Here is a 23,016-nt window from a genome sequence, read left to right as displayed (position 1 = left end):
TGATTATTTCTGTAAGATTCATTTATAAAATGTTAGTTAACTAAGTAGATTTATTCATATGATCCAACTCACTGTTTTATGTGTACATAAGAAAGCAGAACTCAGGGTACAGGTATTTTTAGTATGTGGATAAATTAATTATCTGGATAAATAAAGCTCACACATTTGTCCTAATTTACAACTGACATTAGGAATTAGCAGTAGTTCTCTTTATTGGAATCATTTTTGCTTCTGCAATACACAGGTATGTTGAAAATGGTACTTTTCCACATGTGGCCACAAGACTTGATCAAGAAATGTCAAGTCACATAATTATGGCACCTCTCAATGGCTCAGTTGTGAGCTACTGCAACAAGACCTAAGAAATCTAGGACTAAGCTGCACTGAACTTTAATTTTTGGCTTTTAACAGTTTTTCTTGGTGCTCTTGCAATTTGAATATGCTTCTTAAAAGTTTTTCAGCAAAGCACGTTTTCAACAGATTGTCTTACCAACATTAAAAAAATGTTGATACATTACTATACATGACAGAAAATGAAAAAGTAGCCACAAATACATTTTTTAGCAACTAATTTCCTCTGCAATATATTTGGCCATTTTGATCCCAAACATGACTTGAGTTTCATTTAAAAGTCTTAAAGTTTCATAAGAATCTATGATTTTCCAGAAGCAGCCTTGGGAAAGAAAATGAAAGAAAAACCCCCACCAGTAAACTTGGAAGGGTAAAGTAACATGATAAAAAAATTACTAATGAGATAAAGATGAGTAACTGGCAAATCTAATGTAAGTCCCTTTTAACACAGCCAGCAACTACAGATTTGACTTCAATGAAGAGGTGGAACTCAGGACTTCTGGTTCTCCAGGGAAAGATGGAAGGCACCTCAACCATCTTCCCACAGTTCACACATTTCAGCATTTGGCACAACACAGGGATTTACACACAGAAAATCTCCCTGGTCCTACTTATTTACTCATTGTGCTACTCAGAACAGAGGAAGACCTGCAGTGTCAAGTCACAGACCTTGATGCATCCAACCCAAACATTTATTTTTAGTTTCCTTGAGGCAGCACACAACAATATTTTTTCTGATACACAAGTCCTTAAGAGTTCCTCTGCTATTGGATAAAATAACTAAGACAAATATTAAGTGAAGAAAACTAGCTTTATTTATGTAAATTAGAAAAAAGAATTGTTAGAACTTTCATCAATTTGTTAATTCTGTACAATTTACAATTATATTTATATACAAAACTTCTAATAAAATACAGTACATCACACTCTTCCTGAGTCACAGCGTGTTTCTCAGTTCTGTAAATATTTTTTTCTTCTTCCTTTTAAAGCAATTAGATTCAAGAAGGAAATCATATCCTCAGTTTGACAGTGTTTGGTTTAGGTAATACTGGTATTAAGAAAGAAGTCAATGCATTGTACTTCGAAAATATTTTATAGCTATTGCAGTTTTGATAGTTATTTTTCTATCTTAAAATATGCTCCTTGATAAAAATGTTAATTACATACTTATTATGAGTTTGTTGCACTTTGTTTACAGACACAAGACAAGGTGACTTCAAATGCATCCATCTGTCATTGCAGAGATACAGAAATTAAGTTACATATATATATATCAACGATCATTCAGAGATCAGGGAACATCCATCCACATAGAGCAGAGGTCTGAATTGAGGCACAGTACGTTAAAATTGCTGTCCTATCCTGGACAGGATATGTAAGCTCCAATTGCCTGGCTCCCCTAATAAAAACTTATCAAAGTACACGTCCTGAAAAGTGAGACTGTGTCAAGCAGCAAGGCACCAAGCCTGTCAATCCTTACATATGCATGACAGTCCCACTCTGGAAAGAACCACAGAGTCCCCAGAGAGGCATTGTAGAGCTGTATTTCACAGCATTTGTTACATCTTGGCCAGCTCAAGATGTTATTAGGATTAAAGCTATCCATATTACCTTTACTGAGTTGAATTTTCTGAGATCAGCAATAAACTATTGTAAGGCTTACAAGGATATTTAATCTGTTTAAAGAATGATGCAGTGTGTTGAATTAGTAATTAGCACAGATTACAACCTGTAAGTAAATTTATGTCCCTGTTAAATCCAAAAACCAACTACAGTAACTTATTTTTGACAAATACTGACTTTAAAAAAAAAAAGTTAACTTTACATAATGGCTAAGTGTGGGATGCTCCTAAATATATCTATGGTAAAGTTCACTATATTCTTTTTAATATAGGCATGTGCATGTCTGATATTTTAGTCCAAAATAATAAAAAATACAGATTTGATGACCTCTGATTTATTCATAGTGTTTAGAGATATTTAAAAAGTCTTACACTAAGAGAAAGTTATCCAGAGACTTGCTTTCTCTTAAAAACTTTCTGTAATACTTCAGCACAAACTGAAATACATGAGATCAACTCCTGACAACCCTTTGTGATTAGAAATTAAAAGGGACTTTTTTGCTGTTGATACCAAAGTGCGTAAAATTACAATATGGGGCTTTAAAGAAAATTGGTCTTTAGCTGAATGCTTGAACTTTTCCCAGGATTTTTTGCATGTTTAGTAGTCTTCACTTTGATGCCTTCTTGATTGCCTTTAACAGCTGATTCAAGCCTGGCTTTCATAGTTGGAGAGGAGGCCATTAGTTTTTTAAAAACTGATGAGTACTGTGGACCAATCTGCATCAGAGTTTGCAAAGCAAACTCATGTAGACTTTTTGCCGAGATTGTAGCAGAAACCAGTGCATTTTCATCCAAAAGAAAGGAAATGAGGATGGGAAGAAAGCAGGCCACCAAGTGAGCACCTACAAACATTGAAAACAGAACTTAAATATATGATTTTTAAAAATAGTGTCAAATTCTAAATGGAAGTATTTCTCCAGATTAACATTTAATTCAAACTGTAAAGCTGCAAAGGTTAGGTGAACTGTAGGGTAAAAAACCCAACATTCCTGTGACCAATTTTGTTAGCAATTAGTGTTCAGGACTGAATTCCTAGTGGTCATTTTGGTTTTAGTTTGTTATTTATGGCAACTTTGAGCATCTTTAACACTTTGGGTACAAGAAATGGAAGTAACTTACGGTGCTGTTCCTCAGCAGCTGCTGTCAAAGCTGTAACCACCTTTATTCCCTCCTGAATGACTTGAAGTTCAGCAGCATTTTCAGGTTTTGCCTTTTCTGTTTCCTGCAGTTTCCCCACAACGGATGGTGCTAAAGAATGGATATAAGGGTAGGACACAGTTTTGTTTGGATGCTGAAAGATGGAGTGCAGCAGCTGGTAGCACTTACACTGTACCTAAAGGGAAAACGAAATTTGCAGTTACAAAGTGTTACACTTAAAAATACATCTCTGGGTGTTCTAAATCTAACAGCTTGTCAGATAAAAATTTTGGGAGGGGGGAAAATGTGCCTCACAGCTTGAAAATTCATCAGGTTGTAGGCTGCTCATGTATAATACTTTATAGGAGCATCATAACTTGTAATCAATTATTAATAGAAACCAGATCATGCTTTCTGTTTCTTTCATCAAGTCTTATATCTTCTGTCATTTTTGAGTTAAGGAAAAAAACCTATTTTTGTTTGAATATTAGTATTATTTTGAAAATACTCTCTTCTTAGCAAAAGTGCAATAATACTGAAAAAGTGGTGCTTAAAATATAAGCAATATCCCAGCCAAACTGTAGGCACAATTTTAAAATGCCTTAAATGGTGCAGAAGCTTGCATCTTATTGGAAGTCAATAGGACTGAAACTGCGAAGTTCCTACACAATTTCTGAGTGGCTCTGATGCCTAACACTTGGATAAAGTTTGCAAATGCATGCTAATATTTCCTTGCAGTCATATTTGGCATTTCCAGTTTCCTAACAGTGAAAATCAAAGTTTACAATATTAGGAATGTACTGATGTATAAAAAAGAATTGTCTTATATTTATTTCTCAATTAAATTAAACTTTGTTTAATTTTTTATTACTACACAAATATATATAGAGAAGATGCAAGAAAGCAGTTTACAGTGAATTCTAACAAATATGAAATCTAATGCATGTTATTTTCAGAACTTAACTTCGAAAGTGAGGTAGCCCCAATACCTAGAAAAGCCATTTGTATAAATATTTTTTTTCCCTGATACATTACTTTTTTAGGTGAAGGTCAGTTATATATGAACTGTGGCACTATAATCTAATGCCACTAACATGAAAATATTTATGCTAGGTCAGAACAAAGCATTAGTCCAGTTCAGTAAGCTGCATCCAGCAGTGGCCAGGAGCTGATGCTTATGGGATAGTAACAGTTTTGTAGTGGTACTTGCTCCAGCTCCCAAAGACTCATAGCTGAGGGATTTCCTCTGCAAAAGATAGTATCTGTGTGTTGAAGATAAAATGAACAAATAAAATTCGACAGGTGCCTGAAACACTACACAACTTTATCATGTACTTAGCAATGTATAAAGCACTGAGTCTGAGGCAATAAAAGAAATAAATAATAGGAGTCCAGAATTGCATACAGAACAATGATTAAATGCACTGCTGGACATGTTCTTGCTCACTTGTTCAGACTGTATTTTAAAATACAACAGATATAGTCAGGAGAGAATTAACTTCCATCAACACACAGGACTAGCAACACAACTAAAATAAGCCAAGGTTCATTCAGTATGTAGTGATATTCTTATAACTTCACCAGTACTTACAAGAGGATCTTTTGAATCAAGTGTTATTTTAAACTTCTCAATACAACGCTTCTGAAGGCACTCTACAGTAGTAACTTCTGGGCTGGTAGACATAACAAATACTGTAATAGCAGTGAGAAGGCTGACTTCATCGAATTCTTGGAGAAGGCCATCTACTATCAACAAAGTAGTTGTTAGATTTACATTAACAAAGAAGATTGTTAGATTTACATTAAAAATTCTGTGAGTTTAAGTGGTACAAAGAGGTGGAATAGAAATACCAACATCTACGTTTCTTTAGGAACCTCTGTTTTCAAATACACAACATACTCTGATACAGTGGTATGGACTTTTACTGCAATAAAAGCCAAGGCCAAAATGGGAATTTAGGGGTGATCATATGCACACTTAAAATTACAGCATACTCCTATTCTACTGTTTCTTTGTATAAAGTACAATAAATATCTTTGAAGAGCTAGTATGACATATTAAAGTACAATCATTTTGAGAATAATATAAAACTCGGATTTAGAATATATTATTTTCTTGTAACTTAAACAGTTTTGTAAAGAAAAGTTCCAACAACAAATTACAACTTAAGAGATTAAACATAAGGAACAATAAAAATACTACAAACTCAGGAAGTTGAAGCAGCAGCACACAGTAAACTGACTGAAGACAAAAAATTCTTTTCTTGCACTACTGCTTTAACACCCTTTGCTTCACTACAGACACTAATTCTTTGTGGAGAACCTGCACTCAGTGTACAGCTGTCTTTTACGCTCAGCTGTACACTGAAGCCATAGCTCCTGTTTATGCCTTCGTACCATGGAACTACACTGTGGCACTACACAACACAGGAGTAAGCCCTCAAACCACTGTCCTGGTTTCAGCTGGGGTAGAGCTGATTTCCTCTCAGTAGCTGTTGCAGTGCTGTGTTGTGGATTCGGAATGAGAATGGTGTTGATAATACACCAATGTTTTGGTTTTTGCTAAGCTGTGTTTATCCTAAGTCAAGGACTTTATCCCTTGCCTCATGCTCTGCCAGTGAGAAGATAAGCAAATGAAACTGGGAGGGAGCATAGCTGGGATGGGTAACCTGAACTGACCAAAGGGATATTCCACACCATAGAACATCATGCCCAGTACATAAACTGGGGGGAGTTACCTGGAAGAGAGGATGATCTGGGTTTGGGAAGCGGGGTCTAGCATTGGTCAGAGGGTGATGAGCAACTGCACACTGCATCACTTGTTTTTCCCTTTTTCTTATCATTATTATTATAATAATTTACCATTATTACTTTACCTTACTTTAGTTTCAATTATTAAACTGTTCTTAACATACAAGTTTTACTTTGATTCTCCTCCCCATTCCACTAGGGTGGGGGGAAGAGGGAGTGGAGGTTGAGCAAGTGGCTGCATGGTACTTAATTTCCAGCTGGGCTTAAATCATGGCACCCACGTTTATACTTTTATAGATGATGACTTCTCATATGCACTGTAGGGACAAGATCGCACAATAGTTTCAACAGTACTTGGTAACCAGCTAATTCTCTTGTGACTAAGCAGTGACTAGTCTTTTTTCAGATGTGCATGAATTCAATTTAAATAAAACCAAGCAACACTTCACACAAACATTTTAAATTTGGTTTTTAAACTCATAAACCCAACATTTGTGCTTACCTTGATCCCAACAGTCAAGCACTGTGACCAAAGCACTACGTAGAAGATCAGTCCAAGCATTCTGACTTTTCTCTGCTCGAGCCATTGGAGAAGACAAGAGTCCTTTAAGAGCTTGTAGAGATGCAGCAACTGTCAGACGTAACCGGCCATCTTGCAATTTCACAGCAGTTTGTTTAAGTACTCCAATAATTAGGTACAAAATAGTAGGAAGAACTGAAACACTTCCTGTAAAACAATGCAAACTAATTTAACAGAAATCTAAAAAAAATGCAGGTACTTTTAAAATTTAGTATTTTTTTTTAAAATATTGAGGTAGTTTTCTTGGATTCTCTTTTTTATTAATAATTTATAATTTTTAAGCATATCTATGAATAGAGGCACTGGTAATTTGGAGAAAAGATTTGAAATATCATGTGGCCTGCTATAGCAAGCAGGGAGTCAGACTGCTTAAGTGAATTTAAACCTTTTCCCCTTTAAAATTAGCATTATATATCTTTTCCTCGATCATTTTACTACATGAAGTGTAGAATTATGTCATATTCAGAGAAAAGCAAGAACAGAAAAATCAGAACCACTAAGGAGGTGGTTCTCATGGAAGAGAAGCCATGAAAGTATATATAGTAGCATATACAGTATATACTAGTATATATACTATACATATACTGTATATATATATATATATATACTGTAGATATGTATAGTATATATACTGATACATAGTAAATTCTTTGTATATACTACTACATAGAAAGAAGAAAACAAAGTATATGCATCTAAGTATACTTTGCACATGAAGACAATACAGTGAAGGAAATTAATGGGGGTAATTTCAAAACTGGCAAGAGGAAACTTCTACTCAATGATGTGTAGTTAGCTAAAGATGCCACTGTTCTAGGAAATCACTGAAGTCAAGAGTTTAGTAAGAGTAATAAGGACTTCAGAATAAATATATGTATAAAACTCCCCAGAACTAAAATAGAAGCTCTAAAAAATATCTTGGAAAAGAGAAGACCTAAGGAGAGAAGCGGATTGTTCCTTAGGCTACTGAAGAGATTTTCTTGTCTGAGAATCTGATAGTTGACCAGTCATAATGACAGAGCACTAAAAATATTTTAAAATTCAGAGGAATAACGTGGCATAGCAGTTTCACTTATTTTTATGTCTTGGAATCTAACAGTAATCTAGAATTCTGCATATATTGGAGGCAATCTAGAAACCTGCGTACTTATGTGTTGCTCCTGTCCTAAGTTAGGACTCAGCAAAGCACAGAGTTAAGCATATGGGTTAATATGCTTATCGCATTCCATAATCACCAAAATGCTTACGTTTTTAAGATTTTAATACACTGATGTTCATGAGAGGCCTGTTGAATAATGAGGGTCTCTGACTTATGCACAAGTATTTTTTGAAGCTGAGGACATGTATTTTTTAACAGCTGAGACTTTACTGTTGGAATTCAGTAGGAAATTTAGGTCATGAACATCATTTACTTGCAAATTTTTTTATGCACACGTATCATGACAGGGGCCTGAAGGAAGAGACGCGGCAGTCACAGGAGTGTAACTTCAGTTACCTACTAAAGGAGAAAAAATTATGCAATTCCACAGAGGAATTCTCATCTCTTTGATTATGTCAGCTGACTTTTGGAGCTGCTTCCTTATTCAACTGACTGTATAAGCAAGCTTCAGCTCCTCTTTTTAGTCACCTGAACCAAATGCTTAACTTCTCTCACATTCCCTGTGGTCTGATCCTGCAAGCTGTTTGCTAAAGATGAAAACAACTACAGTGAGAAAAAAATCACAGATTATTTTTCACACAAGATAGTTGTCCTCAGATTGAGTGGTGCGATGTGTATTTCCTTTCACTTTGAACTGATAAATTAATGGGCTGCAGATGGAAATGAGAAAGCAAATCATCACCTTACAAGGATTGCAAGGGCTGCCAGCTACTCCATTTGGAGTATCATATTCCACATAGAAGAATAACATAACAGAAAACAAATTTAAAAAAAAAGAAGAAATTTTCAGGGGTGGTAAATGCCAAGAATTTGCATAAGGTGTAACAAAAATACTTAAGGCGGGAACAGAGTAGGACAGAAATGGTTTATATGTGTGGCTGTAACAGTACTGAAATATGTATGAATATGACATTGAGGGTTGGTGGTGGGGCACCATCTTAAAGTTTGGAGTGAATCCAAAATGAATCATGGGTAAAAGTCAACTAATCTGAGAATTCAACCGTAACTCCTTACAGCCGTTTCTTAATGTTCAAATGATGGGAAGGTAACATCACACATTTCCCTTTTAAATTTATGTCTGCATTATAGATTCCAGAATAGACAATTCAAGTAGAATATAATCATGTAGCTGTTGTTTACTACCCAGTACAAAATGAATCTATTAATTGCACTGCTATAGGGTGGGAGGAAGAGAGAAACTACTCATTTAACTGCTTCAGTTTTGTAACTTGTTTTGCAATTTGACAGTCAAAAAAAAAATTAGAAAAGGAAATTGTCACAGCAAATCAACAAAACTTGCTGCCAGATTTAACCAGCTAAGAAATTAGGTAATAACAAGGGGACAGAAGGGCCTAATATTCTTTCATTAATCTTTTCTTGTGATGAAATAGCATACCTTCAGGAGAGCAGACTGCAGGAATATCAGAGAGAATAACTAATGCCGCTGCTACCAGTCTGCTTCCATCTTCTGACAGTAACAGATGTTTTCCAGGTTGAACTGCAGGGCTACAAGTTAATTTAGGGTTGAGCTGGGGAAGCTGTCTGACAAGAATACAAACACACAGCTCCAGTGTTGCAAAGACTAATGATTTCCCAGGCACCAGTCCCCCTGTGTCTTTGCCTTCTCCAAATTCTGGTAATGTTTCCTTTTCTGCAGCACCATCATCAACTGAAAGAAAAACAAGAAATATAGCAGAAGTCTGCAGGCTGTGACTTGTTTCCAAAAAGTTCATTTCTTAAGACTGTTTCAGCACCAAATTATAATCTCGACACGTATGTATGTGCACGGGTATGTATTCAAAATTCTACTAGCAAACATCCATCCTTCCAAATAAGCAAACTATGGAGTGATTGTCAAAAGGCAAAAGGGTGCGCAACAGACTTCCACATACAACATCCTAAGGCACCAAGCCAATATGATGTCACCTAATACAAGCATTTTGATTCTTCTCCCAGTTTTTTCCTTTTAGAAAATGAAAGTTAGGAAGTTACAATCAGAGTAACTACTGGAACCTGGCTTGTAACAGCTGTGTGTGGCAAGTCTGTCCATTGCTCAATTGCAGCTGACCCCAGCTTTTCACTAGGACTCCTCCCTCCCTGACACCACCCAGCTGCAGTTTCTGCAGTTTTTCTCCTCACTTTCTACCCTCTGTTCAACACCTAAACTACCTGTTATCCATCATACCACCTGAATTTCTAATGTCAGGAATATGGACTGTCTTAAGTAAACTAGAATCTAAATGTGAAAAACTTTAATTAAGATGCATCCTGGAATCCAGTTTTCCAAGAAAGAATTGCTTTAACCCTGATAATAGGTACTCAAACATCTCATACAGTACTGTACCTTCTGCACTTCTCCTCTTTTCCTTCACATGTTCCTGAGCTGCAAAAAGAATCAAGCGAACCACTTCAAGGGCAGCAAGCTGAATATCAGGTGATTCTCTGGTCAGTATCAGTCGATGCAAAACATTCAGCAGCTCTACACCCAACTCCTACAGCAAGAAAAACATCTAATATACCTTAATTTTAATGCAGGAGTTTTAGGAACTTGTTAGTACTTGTTACAGCCAACAGTATTACTCTGATTGATCTCACTAAGGAACACAATGTAATTGATACAATCATAGGAGTTGGCATTTTCTTCAACATCCAGCTCCTAGCTCCCAGTAACAGCAGTCCCAATCAAGTCTCCCAACAAAATACTTATCATAGTAATTTAAGACATAGGGTACTTAAAACAACTACAAAAACCCCAAGTAATCTTTATCTTATGGCTTCTTAACTCTTGAAGGTGGGGACACTACATTGTATCCCACCTACACTATGTGCATTTGCTTGGACAGAACATCAACAATCAGCAGAACTTGGCCATGTCCAGAGGCTTTATCACTTCTACTGTGTTAGGCAATTGCATGGCACACAGGATGGTATAAACTGTAATTTAAAGGAAAAAAAATGAAATTTCAGATTACTACTTCTTCTTAGGATCACCATTGTGTAATGCTTTTTTTCAGTTTTGCCTTTTTTCTTTTTTTTAGTATCACTGCTTTTGTCCAGTCTTCTTTTATCAACTTTGATTTTTACAACAGAATTAATTCAACCATGCCTTGTCAGAGAGAGTAAGAGAACTCTCTTTTCCAGAATTTTGTCTTTACCTGGCTCTCATCCTACTCATCTAATTATATCTTCCTGATGAAATGCCCTCAAATTCTCTGCCCCTCACCTTACAAATTCCACACTGTGCTCTTTTTTATGTCCTCCGTCTACAGCTCTGGATTTGGGTAAAGCATATAATTTACCTACTACTTTTACACTGAAGATTCCTGGAAATACAAGAGATTGTAGAGACTCTTCAGACTAAAACTATGCCTTAATTCTGGGGGGCATTTGGTCATTATGCATTACCTGATCACCACCTATTTTAGACCTTGGCCATGGAACATCGAAGAGTGCCTGCAGGGCATGTAAGCAGGCAATAATGTTCTCCATTGCTGCATCTGATCGAGGAGAGCAGAGGAACTCCACACTAATTCCTGTAAGCATCAGAAGAAAAAACCCCATGTGTGCTTGAAATTTTAAGAAGTAATTTTTTCGACTACTAGGTAATGTCACAGAAGGTTGAGCAAACACAGAAGTAGCATTTTAAGTGAATTCATCTCCTATTGCTAATAACTCAGGGCAAGAACTCTATTTCCATCAAAACAATGAAAGAAACTTCACCTTCTAGACAGTGTAAGACCCAATTATAACTGGCTACTAACATAAATAAAACCCCAGCAATTTCTGAATAAAACACTGAACATGAGGTCCAATGATCAGACAGGATAATTCATAGTGAGTATATAGCAGAATATTTGCCTAATCACTCTGATTTATGTAATAGAAGGAAATGGTAAAAGTAATAGTAGTTCACAAACTCTAAGGCTGGGGCTTTATCTTCTCATTTAAAAAAAATGCTGAAGATGCCAACTACCGCAACTACATAACCAGCAGTAAGTAAATTACATGAAGCCTAAGCTTGCAAACTGTAGAGCAGATAAGAGCTATCTTTTTTCTCAGCTTTCAGGACGCCTCAAAATATTGGAGATAACAGTCATATAAACTGCAATCCATATTCTCAGTCCAGTTGTACGGCTGTAATTCCAAAATGTGTGATGACTTGGGAAACCAATCAATGTCCACTAAACAATGGCTGTGCAAGAGAAAAGTGGTTTTAAATTCTTTCCATTTCTCTGTAGGGAGTTAAAATTAAAATGTTATTTTATTCAAAAGCAGAATAAACAAGCCAGATGCCCACAGTCAAGTAGGTGAAATTTGATGCACTAAGCAGTAGAGGAAGCAGGGAAAATGAGCAGCTTTTGTATCAGAGGTCCCACTTTTAACTGAGGGAGCAATAGATTTCAAAAGTGAGCTGGCTCTCTGCAGAAAGACTGGGATTCAAAAGAAGACATATGCAATAAAATCATACAAACTCATTCCAAAAAGGGATTACAAAAGAAGGATACAAAAGAGAGACCAAGAAAAACATATAATCAGAAATGCCTAATTTTGTAAATTTAGAGAACTGGGACTAATTCAACTACCTGATTAGCTTCTGCAGTAGTGGAGGCTTAACAGAGCTTTACGTGAATGTAAGGAAACACTTCTTTACTGTGTGGGTGACCGAGCACTGGCACAGGTTGCCCAGAGAGGTTGAGTCTCCACTCACAGAGATATTCAAAAGCTGTCTAGACATGGTCCTGGGCAGCTGGCTTTATGTGACCCTGCTTGAGCAGGAGGTGGATAAGATGACCTCCACAAGTCCCTTCCAACCTATACACTATTGTGTGATGTAAAACTGTACTTCAGTGAAACTAATCCATACACTCTGTAACTGTACTGGTACAAACACCATAAAATCCTCCCTTGAACTTGCATGTTTATGAGCAGAGCAATAAGCATTTGTTTAGGGTTGTTTAGCTCACAGTGTTTTTTGTACCATATTTGGGAAAATGACTTACGGTTTTCTCACTACAACTTAAAATTCTTCTGACTGTATGTTTTTCCGAAAGATGGGATATTCAATGATGCAGTTAAATTTTAATAATTAAATATTTACCTGCTAACAGTTTTTTCTAGTAAGAATTATTTTGAGTTACAGCATCTAGGCAGATTATGCACTCACTAACCCAAGATAAGATGAAATCTGTCAGTATTCACATCCTCAGGAGATTTCACCAAGGGCCTGGTAGAAGAATCTTGACACATGGTAGTTGGGGTAACAGGTCTGGAGAGATTTGTAACTCCTTCATCTGGATCAACAACAATGAAACCTGTGCTAGTAAGCCATAAGGCTGTAGCATAAAGTATCAGTGCCCAGGAGTTGTAGTAATGAGGTCTGGCATTTTCAATTGTCTCTGCTGTATAAAATGTACCACCTACAAGAAAAGAAATTAGTTTTAAGACATTAATTTACTTTCAACTACTGTATTTTCTCATTCTTAAAACAGGATTGTGTTTTATGTATGACTTTTTTTTTAAATGTTTAGTATTAAAATTCAGGCCAATGAGGGTACTTCATTTAGATTTATTTTGACAGAATCCAATAGATTACCCATTTCTTCTTTCAACCATAAAATTAGCCAACAAATAAGAATACCAAACCACTCTTCACATCCATGAAACCTCTGTTCTCAAAAGCAGTCCTGATCTTTAAATAGGTCCATAAGTAGGATTATTATCTATACAATTTAATCTTACTATGATCTTAACACAAGTCGGTTTGCTTACAAGGGACTTATGAAAATACAACTCATTTGCCTTTTTACCTTCAGCAGGTAGTTGTGATGCATATTCTGGAGGCAAAGTTAAGAGAGCAAAATCCTGAAGTGCAGCAAGCCAGAGCTTGCTCAGTGTTCCAAGATCTGCCTGTACCAAGTCCAGAAGTCCACTGGCTGAAAATGTTATATCTCTGTAGCTCTCTTCTGAGGAGTTTTCAAGTTTTAAACACTGCTTGTGTGTATCACTTTGATTTTTCTGCTTTTCAACTGCAACTATGTAAACCTGTTGATATATTTGGATAGAGAGTTACAAATATTAACACTTGGAAAACTACTGTGATCACTAGCATGACTGTTGAGCAGGCATGAGATTTCCTAAATCTACTTCTGCTTCAAGTCCAGTAGGCATGGATGAACAAGCACTCTAAACATTCTGAATCCATTCCCCAGCTAATCATGATGCAAGAATCCCCAAAAAGGGAAAACTACTAAAATTCCTACCTGCAATTAAGTTCCCTGCTCTTAAAAATTAATATATTATTTGTCCAGTTTCTACTTCCAACCATCAAACCCTGTTAGAGCTACAAGGCTGAAGAATTATCAAATAATATACCTATAATAATGATTCGGAAACAACAGTTAACCCATTCCTAAATATTTTTTTAACTGAAATGCTATATGGCACTTGAAACCGACTTCTCAAAATTATGTGTTACTTCATGTTAGCAGTAAAGAATGAAAAGTACAGTCTTGCATACTTTGCAAACTTTGGGTGTTACCATCTATAGGTTAATTTCCTAATGCTAATTTCCCTAGATATCTCTCTAGTTATCAAAAAGACAGAATTGAGAATGTTTCAGACAAACAGCCCTCTATAGTATCTCCAAAATGCCCCTGGAGGGAAGCTCTCCTCAACTACAAAGGACACATTTAGATGCAACAAATCTCGAGTCAGCTTTGTTGAGTACTAATCTCCTGCAATTATGATTTCTGTATCTTTTTCATGTTTGCTAGTTGTAGTGGGTTGTCCCAGACCAGCAACTAAACACACACCAAGCCCTTTTCTCACACCTCCCTGCAGCAACAGGATGGGGAAATTCCTTCAACTTCTGTAAACAAGAAATAGGTAAGATTCTAACAGAGAAGGAACTGCCTAGGGCTTAAGTGAAATATTTGTAAATTACAGGTCACAAAAGCTTTTAGGAAGCTCTACAGAGTTTGCTTTGAAGAATTCTAGTGATCTTAATTATAGGCTGGAACAATCTACAGATCTTCATTTCTGACAGTTGAGCCTCATGTCTGGTCTGAATTTTGTCCTGGCTTCTGACCAGTGAAAGGTTGTTATATGCTATAAAAAACCTGTTCTTTGTGTAATTATTTTAAATTGATCACAGTACTTTATCTTTTCCTGAACTAATTAAATAAACCAATCTACTTAAATCTCTCAATGTAAGTACGTTTTCAAGACTTTTATTCCCACCTGCTAGCTTGTCTCCAATGGCTTTCCTATTTTGTCAATATCCATTCTCAAATATGCACACAAAACATTGGCATATTTTTCTACAAATGTTCACATAAAAACTATCTATTGCATACTCTCTCCTCCAAAGTACCTTCCTGGTTATACACTGAAATATCATCCACCTTCAGAGCATGCTCATATTTAGCTGGTTATCAACCATCAGCATCCAAGGCCATCATCACTACTTTCTAATACATATCTTTTGGAGGTGGTGTACACGGTCCACACTTTTGACTTTTAAATATTTAACCTTGCATTTACACATATTAAAACAGGTATTCACATGAGCTGACTTTAATTTAACTAAAGCAGTACTGAACTGACAATATTAATTGAAAAGATCTATTTCCAAGATACAAAATGCCAATAAACAATGAGAAAAATGACACCAATTTAAAATGGTACCACCTTGAGTGGACCATCGCCATAACCACTTATAACATACATTTTTAAACGGACTATTAGAATATATTAAGGAATTCATATTTTTAAGTATGAGTCATTATTCTTAACGTATAGTATAATAAAACCAGTTTAATTAGCAGTGCTTTTGTCAAGTTTACGAAGTTCATGTACTTTTAGAGGTAGAAAAGCAAAATGATGGGTCAGCACCTTCTATTTAAAGAAGTATGTTAGAAATTCCTGAAAATTCTGTCTGAAAGGTTCTAACTCACCTACCAGATATCAAGACTAATACTGCAGAGCTGTTACACTAACCTCTGCCCAAGCCTTTAGGACAGCTAGTACTTCCATGGTTGAGGTGCTTTCATTATATTGATGATTTTGTGCTTCTTTTCCGGCCTGCACTTTGAGCAAAGAGGACACAAGCAACTGGTGAACCCTTCGAAGGTCATTAAGATCACTTACTACACCACTTGCTATCCAGGCACTGCATACCTAGTGTTGCAAAACAGAAACAATGAGGAACAAGAAAAAACCACCTGTGGATACTCTTTTTTCCATCTGTAAAATTAAGAAAACCAGATTTAATTTCTACCAAGATACAGTTACTCTCAGACAATATTAAATGTTAAATGACATCACAGTTTAATATACTTAAGTAGTGAAAACCAAAACATTTGTGGGGTGTCACAAACAACAGCCAAAACATCAACCGCTACAAAGTCTCTCAAAAGACTTTAAAGCGACAAAAATCTTTGTGTTGTCACAACATAGAGGTGACATTATTTTTTGTGCATGGAGGATTTGAAGTTAGAGGATTTATTTCCTTCTTCTTGTGTTGCGTATTACGCAAAAAAAAAAAGTATTTCAGAGGGTCTATTACCTAAGAGACTTTTGACTTTCAACACTTGCCTGACATGCTTTTGCTGTGACATCAGGAGGAGTTTCGGGAGCAAAGGCAGGCCTAAGTGCTGCTCCAACCTAAAGAGAAGTTATACAACATTTAATACATAGTGAACAATCAACTAAATACTTACTTTTCATAACCAGACTTTGTTACAGTTTTCCTTTATAAAGCATAGTTCCTTAGTCATTTTTTCACAGACTGTTTCGGTGAAATTAAAGAGCAAAGAAACACTTAAGACCCTCTAAAGCTGAGATTCTATTTATGGAACTTCTGAACAAGATTTTAGGAAGTCATTACTTAAGCCCAGAAAATTTATATAACCTTTTTCTGGATTACTATGATATTTTTAAGGAAAAAAAGAAGATTTTTAACAGTTTCACATCTCCTAAACTTATATGAAACAGCTGATGAGATCTGTGCACAGTATTAGCAGAAACACCTTAAAAGTACTGAAGCTTAAAAGGAAAATTATCAGCTTTACTTGTGACCTGCTTGATGGTTTTAGACAGCAAGGACAGATGGCTTATTTTTTTCCCTTGATAGCTTCAGACTAGACCATAGCACTTCTTTCCCACAAAGGAGTGCCAACAAAATAGAATTATAATGGCAAAAGCAAGATCAAAGTAGGTTAGGATGTCTTCAGTGTCAGGATCTCTCCAATTCTATGAGAGAAAGTGATCTGACCTATTCAGTGCCTGCTAGAAATTGAAGCTGTCTGTATGAGGCTTAACACAGCTGTCTGTCATATTTAACCCAAGTGTGGTCTGGAATGCAAAATGACTAGGACATGTTTTCTGTAAATCTAAACCAAGACTTAACTCAAACGAACCTTATGAGTACAATCTACATTTCTACCTCTTCTAGCTTATTTATTGGCCAAGATCTCAAAATGTGATGGCTGCTGTGCAAAGGCTACTTATTTCTAAGCTGAGTTTAAAATTATAGTTATTCCTAATATTTCTTGCGATACTTTCACACCCTGAAACCAATGCTTTCTAAAAAAACCCCACCAATGATCTATTTTGGTTTTGTTGTGTTCAAGAGGGGAAAACGATGAAACCTGAAAAACTTTGGAGCTGAAAAATTTTATGCCAACTGAAAAGATGATTTCTAAGGAAGTTAAGTCTGAAGACATTAACAATACTTCAGTAACAAAGTAACTGAAACCCAGCTCTGCACCTGCACACTGCAAATGCAAATTTCTTTTAGTAATCGACTGTAACTCTAAACTTTCCTAAGTTATTAGCAATGGTGCTTACATTGGCTTGATATTGCTCCAGGATTACATGACCTGGAAACTCTGGTTCTGGAACAGCTGCAAACTTCCTAACAACAGTTTGCAATGTCTGAAGCCCAGAAAGACGAAGTTGATCACTGTGATCTGTGGCAGCTATGAAAGCCATACGGACCAAGTCAGCTAGATGCAATACCAAAAAGTCATCTGAAAACAGAAATTTAAAAAGCAAAATAGTTTTATTAAATTTAAATTTAGACATAATGTGTTTTATAAGACTGTTTCAAATGTTTTCAAAATGTATATTTTACACTTTACCCTAACCCATATCAAGGATTCACTTCAGGCAGCTTACACATACATCAATTTTACTTGGCTACCTTATGTTAGCTGATCTAGTCTGTTTTCCATTTAAATATTAAAAGAAAGTACTTAGAAGAAAGTATAAATATCTTTATGTATGAGACAGATTTTCTAAAAAAGAGTGTTGAGGAAAACACCTCCACATAAACATAGAGAGGTACTGAAAAATGGCACTGTATTTCTACTGGTGATTATGCAAATTATAGAAAGGAAAAAAGTGGCTTTTTTTTAAGTCATACTCCCAGATACCAAACTGTGATGTTGTAGGCTGGTGCCAGCTATCACTTGGGACTGCCGGTGCTTATTCAGAAACAACACCTTCCTACACATATGCCATAGTACTATAACCAGGAAACTGAGTGTAAATGCTGCAGTAAGATGACAGTCTTTTAGCAAATAAAAATTCTCTACACTTTAATGAATACAGGCTTCCAATCAGAGTAATTAAAGGCTTCATTGATTACAAACAACAAATTTATGATTAATTTCATTAAGATGCAAAGAGCTAATACTTATTGTAAACATACTTTGCATTCTATGAAATTCTTCCAGTGCTTAACACATACCTCTTGAATCACGTTGTTTTCTTTCCTGAGCCAAAGTTATGTCAAAATGTGCACTGCCTGCATTTTCACACTGGCTTATAATTTTACAAACACACTCTGCAGCAAAAACTCTGGTAGACCATCGTGGATTTCGGAAAGGATGGAATCTGTCATCATTGTCAGACGTTAATACAGATATATCATCCACTTTGGCAGTTTCCTCTTCTTGAGTGGTATCTATTGATGCTACTGTATTGAAATCTGTATTTAGGACACAGAGGAAAAAAAACCAAATATAATATTCTTCCTTACTGTAACTGAAAACTACAGAAAGAAATCTCTTCAAAGTCTATATCTAGCCTCAAATTCAGAGGGACTTCCTTCAATCTTGGTATCTTAAAGTAAATGTCAGAATTAAAATATAACAAAACTGTCTACATTTGGTTGATATTACTTGCTGGAAGACAAGATCAATACCACAAAAGTAAATTAAGAACTGCAGTGAAAGAAGCAATCCAAAAACCCCCCTTTTAATATGTGTGATGCATTAGAAGCTATAACTATTCCAAATCAAAAAATCTAAATCCAAGAAGTTTTCCTCCTGCACTGCAGGTAAAAAAATTTCCTTTACCCCCGCCAGTATTCAGCACAGTAATAATTTTGTCTGCTCAAGAGTTTCATTATGATATAATAGGTTTGCATCATTCCTATTACTAACAGAAGAACGGATCAGATTATTTTTCTTGCAGGTAATTGCACAGGACTCACAAGCTCAAACGTTTCTGCATTTCCATTTCTGGTAGAGAAATAAGTTAACATTAGGAGTATAAATCACCAAGAATATGAACAGGCAACACATCCTAAGATGTTTACAAGAACTTGTTCAATGGGGAAAAGGCAATCAGAAGAGAGAAAGGCATATTCCTCTGAAGGAACTAAGTTAAAGGATCCAATCTTTCAATATGAATGACGATTATACACTTTATAAATGGCAAACATTCAAGAAACATGAACACTTTCCCTCAGTGACATAGTGTACTGCTGCAGGACTTCCTCTGATAGTGTTCTCAACTACAGTGTATTACGACTTACCAGCAGAGGCAGCAAGAACATCTTTACAAAGCTTCAGCCAAAAAGAGAGCTTCTCAACTGCCATTGAAGTAAGCATATGAGTCAGAGTCTCTTTGATATCTTGGCACAATCTTGGATCCAATTCTTTGTCCAGCAAGCCCAGCAATGCCCCCTCCAGGCCTATTTCTCTGATGTTCACATCTGCTAAGAACAAAGTCTGTGAGCTGAGTACTCTACATCACAAAACTGCAGTAATGACAACAGAAAGCCCACTGAAGGTTGCACACAGGGTCTCTTCTGAACAAGTACTTAATAGCCCTAAAATATTTTTGAAACAATTATATTTTTCACTTTAACACTATAGCTAACTTACGAATACAAAAGAAACTTTGAACTTTTACAGAAACATATTAACAACAGGAAGAAAGTTAACCCAGCAAAAAATAAGAAGAATCCTACTCTGAATGTCACAGCATTACCATCACCACAGCATCTAGCTCCTGAAAAAAATTATTTCACTTACCTTACTTAATAAGATAATTCTAAAAGAATATTTTAACTTGAAATGGAAGTTAAAGCTATTCTCCAAAAAAGCACAAAAACAGACAAATGGAAATAATTTGTTAAATTAATATGACCGATTTTATTTGACAAATATTACAAATTTTAAGTATCAGCAGTTTTTAAAAATGGCTATAGTCTATCTTTTCTGAAAATTTCCAAATGAGCTTGAACTGAAAGCCAAATTGAAATAACCTTTTAACACCACTCACTCACAGAAAAGCACATGAGGATGAACTAGTGATCACTCTCAGGCCTTTTAGCAAAAAGTTAATACAAGAGCTACTGGCTAGATAGGCTTAGATTTCTCTGGAACTCCCCTTGCATTTTCTCATTTTCTTCATTTTATCATAATTTGGTACTATACAGACAACTGAGGTAGAAAATGTTTTGAGTCTAAGATTTCAAGAATGCAGCAAAGTTTTCACACCCATGGCAAAGTGTGTTTAAAATTCACTGTCAATATGTCAAGCTCTTTGATCTCAAAACTTCAATACACTACCTGGAGTAAAATCTTCTTTGCTCTCTTTCACTAGTGCAACAGCATATTCTGATACTTCAGCAGCTTCTCTTTGCACAAGCTGACGTAAGCAAGCTACCACTGCACGTCTCAGTAATAAGTATGAGCTACAGAGATTCATCTGAAACATGCAAGAAGATACAGTAAGATGGCTAACAAACCTCTGTGGCAATACCTCAGTAAGGCTGGTATTTTCTGAACAACTGCAGCTATGGCAAATCTGTTAAGTCAGTAAACACATAACTGATGCTCTTTTTGCTCAGCTTTTTTTTTTTTAACCCCCAAATGAAAGGCTCTGCAAGTCCTGTAATCAGTTTTACAAACATATCAGAACTTTTAGCATTTTCTCTCCAAAGGCAACTTACAATATTGGTTTGGGGCTGGATCCACCTCTCAACCAGTATTGTACAAAGACCCCCATTAACTTCAATGCCAGGTGACTCATGGTCTCAATGAACAATTAATTCTTTGATTACTGGGTATATGCATAAAATGAGCTTGAAAACTCAGCACAAGTCATCATCAGATGTAACTAGAGAAATGTCAGTGAAACCAAGGGTGAGAGAGTCAATCAGGCTTTAGTAAAAAAGAACTCCATGCATGAAAGGAACTTCATAAGAAAGGGCAAAGAGAACACTGCTGCAGCTTCATTGGAAAAAAAATAAAAACTATATATTCAGTTTACATTAAATTATGTTTTAGAGAAGGTGAGAGAAAGGGTGAGAGTTACTGGTGAATGTATGACACTGAGACAGGTCAACTCTCCTGAGCAGTCTCTAGCAAAAAAGTTCATAGCACCATCATATTTTAACACCAACAGGCCAGTGTGTGGGTTATTTTACTGGAAAATGCATGATCATAGATTCTCTATCACTGGAACAAGGAAAAAACACTTAAAAAACCCAAGACATAGCCTCAAGGGTTTTTTGTTAGAGTGGAGCTTTCTGTTTTTTATTTGCTTCTTTCAATTTTAAGACAATCCTGAAGGGAATCCTAGAGATACGATAAACTAGCTGTGTGGTCAGGCAAGATGGCTACAACAATTTTTATACATCTTCTTCTAAATTAATCTTAATTTATCATAAAAAAATTGTTCTCTACAACAAGCAGTTGTGTACCCTTAGCTGTTACCATCCTTAAAATAGAGCTGAATGTCTTCTGCAGGAAAACCTTGCATTAGGCTGTGCTCCTCATTTGTCAGCAAGAGGCCAATATATGTTAGTCAAAATGACTAATATATATTAGTTAACATATGCTTAAAGAAAGCAACTTAAGGACAAAAAGAATAAGCACTACAGAATTTCAGCTTTGGTAGATTAACAAAACTCAGCTTCCTCTTTGGAATTTCTATGCATGCACATGAATCTAATATACTCTGAGTTACATAATTAATACACAAAAAGATACACTTTCTGCATAATTCTTCCACAAGGAAAGAAACCTGACACACTTTAATTGCAACTTTAAAAACAAGTGAGACTTTTAATGCAACATTTATGGCAAGCAGGCTACACATTCGAGTTGGACATGCATAAATTCCGTGCTCATTTTTAAAAGGGAAAATCAGAGGGCACAATTGAGGCTACCGAAATAACGCAAGATGCACATTTTTCATCTCTCTCATTCTCCCACATTCTAAGCAGGGGACAGGACTAAATAAAAGACATAAAATGCAAGCATCACATTAAAACTTAAATGTACAAACAGTTCCCTTTTTGTACTTAACACACTAAAAACAGAATTATCCCTCACCAAGCACATAAACGAAATGTATTCCTGCCATCTGCAGAAAGTTACGAAGGCTCTGGTTAGGATGACAATAAAATATCACTTGACATGCTAAAAGAAATTACATTAAAATGGTTAAAAGGAAAGATAAAAGACGAAATAAAAACACCACTGCAAACTGCAAAAGGATTAACAAGGCACAGGGACCTACCAACACAGAATTATCCAACAAGATTTCCTGCACAAAAACAAACGACAACCAGTCATGACAAAACCAAAATAGATATCACAGTGATATCAACCACACAAGGAGACTGTAACATGTAAATTCAGCATATAATAAAATTCAGAATCTTATCTCAAACATACCAAAAGCCTAATTTGCTTAGTTCATTTCTCTTATTTTTCATGTTGAACACACAAATTCCAATCCAGCTGCCCCTAAAATTAATAGTAAAACAGTACCAAGACAACAGGAGAGCATAGCTATTAACATTGTATACTTATTGTGTTTCAAAATATCTTTAATATCTTAGAGCTGAAAACTGGCATTCACTGTGTTGAGGAATACTACATCATAAGCTTACACAGATAAGCTCTTTAGAAGTCTGTGCTCACCTAAGTTAGTTTTAGAGCTAATTTTAGACATGATTAAAAGCACACAATTTGTATTCTGCTGGAGCCAAGAATTCAAATAGCAGGATAAATATGCATTGTTGTTAGAAGCCCCATGAAAGATCCGACTGACAAACAGGGAACACTCTCAGAAGCTGAAGAATGGAAGCTAGATAATGACAAGCACAT

The 23,016-nt window shown here is 35.8% G+C and overlaps 1 protein-coding gene across 6 annotated transcripts in view; it reads right to left on the bottom strand.

The window, feature by feature from the left end:
- Positions 1–1,143: 1,143 nt before the first annotated feature.
- Positions 1,144–23,016, bottom strand: part of HEATR5A (HEAT repeat containing 5A) — a 65,304-nt gene continuing 43,431 nt past the window's right edge. For 4 of the 6 annotated variants that reach the window (XM_032113347.1, XM_032113346.1, XM_032113348.1 and 1 more), the window contains 16 exons: positions 22,424–22,450; positions 20,467–20,605; positions 19,425–19,604; positions 18,354–18,593; positions 17,450–17,631; positions 16,196–16,264; positions 15,599–15,778; positions 13,408–13,642; positions 12,769–13,017; positions 11,006–11,133; positions 9,945–10,092; positions 8,997–9,269; positions 6,364–6,588; positions 4,702–4,856; positions 3,093–3,306; positions 1,144–2,815 (listed from right to left, as the gene is read on the bottom strand). In XM_032113347.1, coding sequence (XP_031969238.1) covers positions 2,514–2,815; positions 3,093–3,306; positions 4,702–4,856; positions 6,364–6,588; positions 8,997–9,269; positions 9,945–10,092; positions 11,006–11,133; positions 12,769–13,017; positions 13,408–13,642; positions 15,599–15,778; positions 16,196–16,264; positions 17,450–17,631; positions 18,354–18,593; positions 19,425–19,604; positions 20,467–20,605; positions 22,424–22,450 — 2,946 coding nt within the window. In that variant the 3' untranslated portion in view covers positions 1,144–2,513. The remainder of the gene's footprint in view (positions 2,816–3,092; positions 3,307–4,701; positions 4,857–6,363; positions 6,589–8,996; positions 9,270–9,944; positions 10,093–11,005; positions 11,134–12,768; positions 13,018–13,407; positions 13,643–15,598; positions 15,779–16,195; positions 16,265–17,449; positions 17,632–18,353; positions 18,594–19,424; positions 19,605–20,466; positions 20,606–22,423; positions 22,451–23,016) is intronic. The other 2 variants (XM_032113350.1, XM_032113351.1) reach the window with 2 other exon arrangements.

Source organism: Corvus moneduloides, chromosome 6, assembly GCF_009650955.1.
Source record: "Corvus moneduloides isolate bCorMon1 chromosome 6, bCorMon1.pri, whole genome shotgun sequence".
Classification (NCBI taxonomy): Eukaryota; Metazoa; Chordata; class Aves; order Passeriformes; family Corvidae; genus Corvus; species Corvus moneduloides.
The sequence above is the reverse complement of the archived record's forward strand: the minus strand, read 5'-3'. Positions and strand labels throughout refer to the sequence as shown.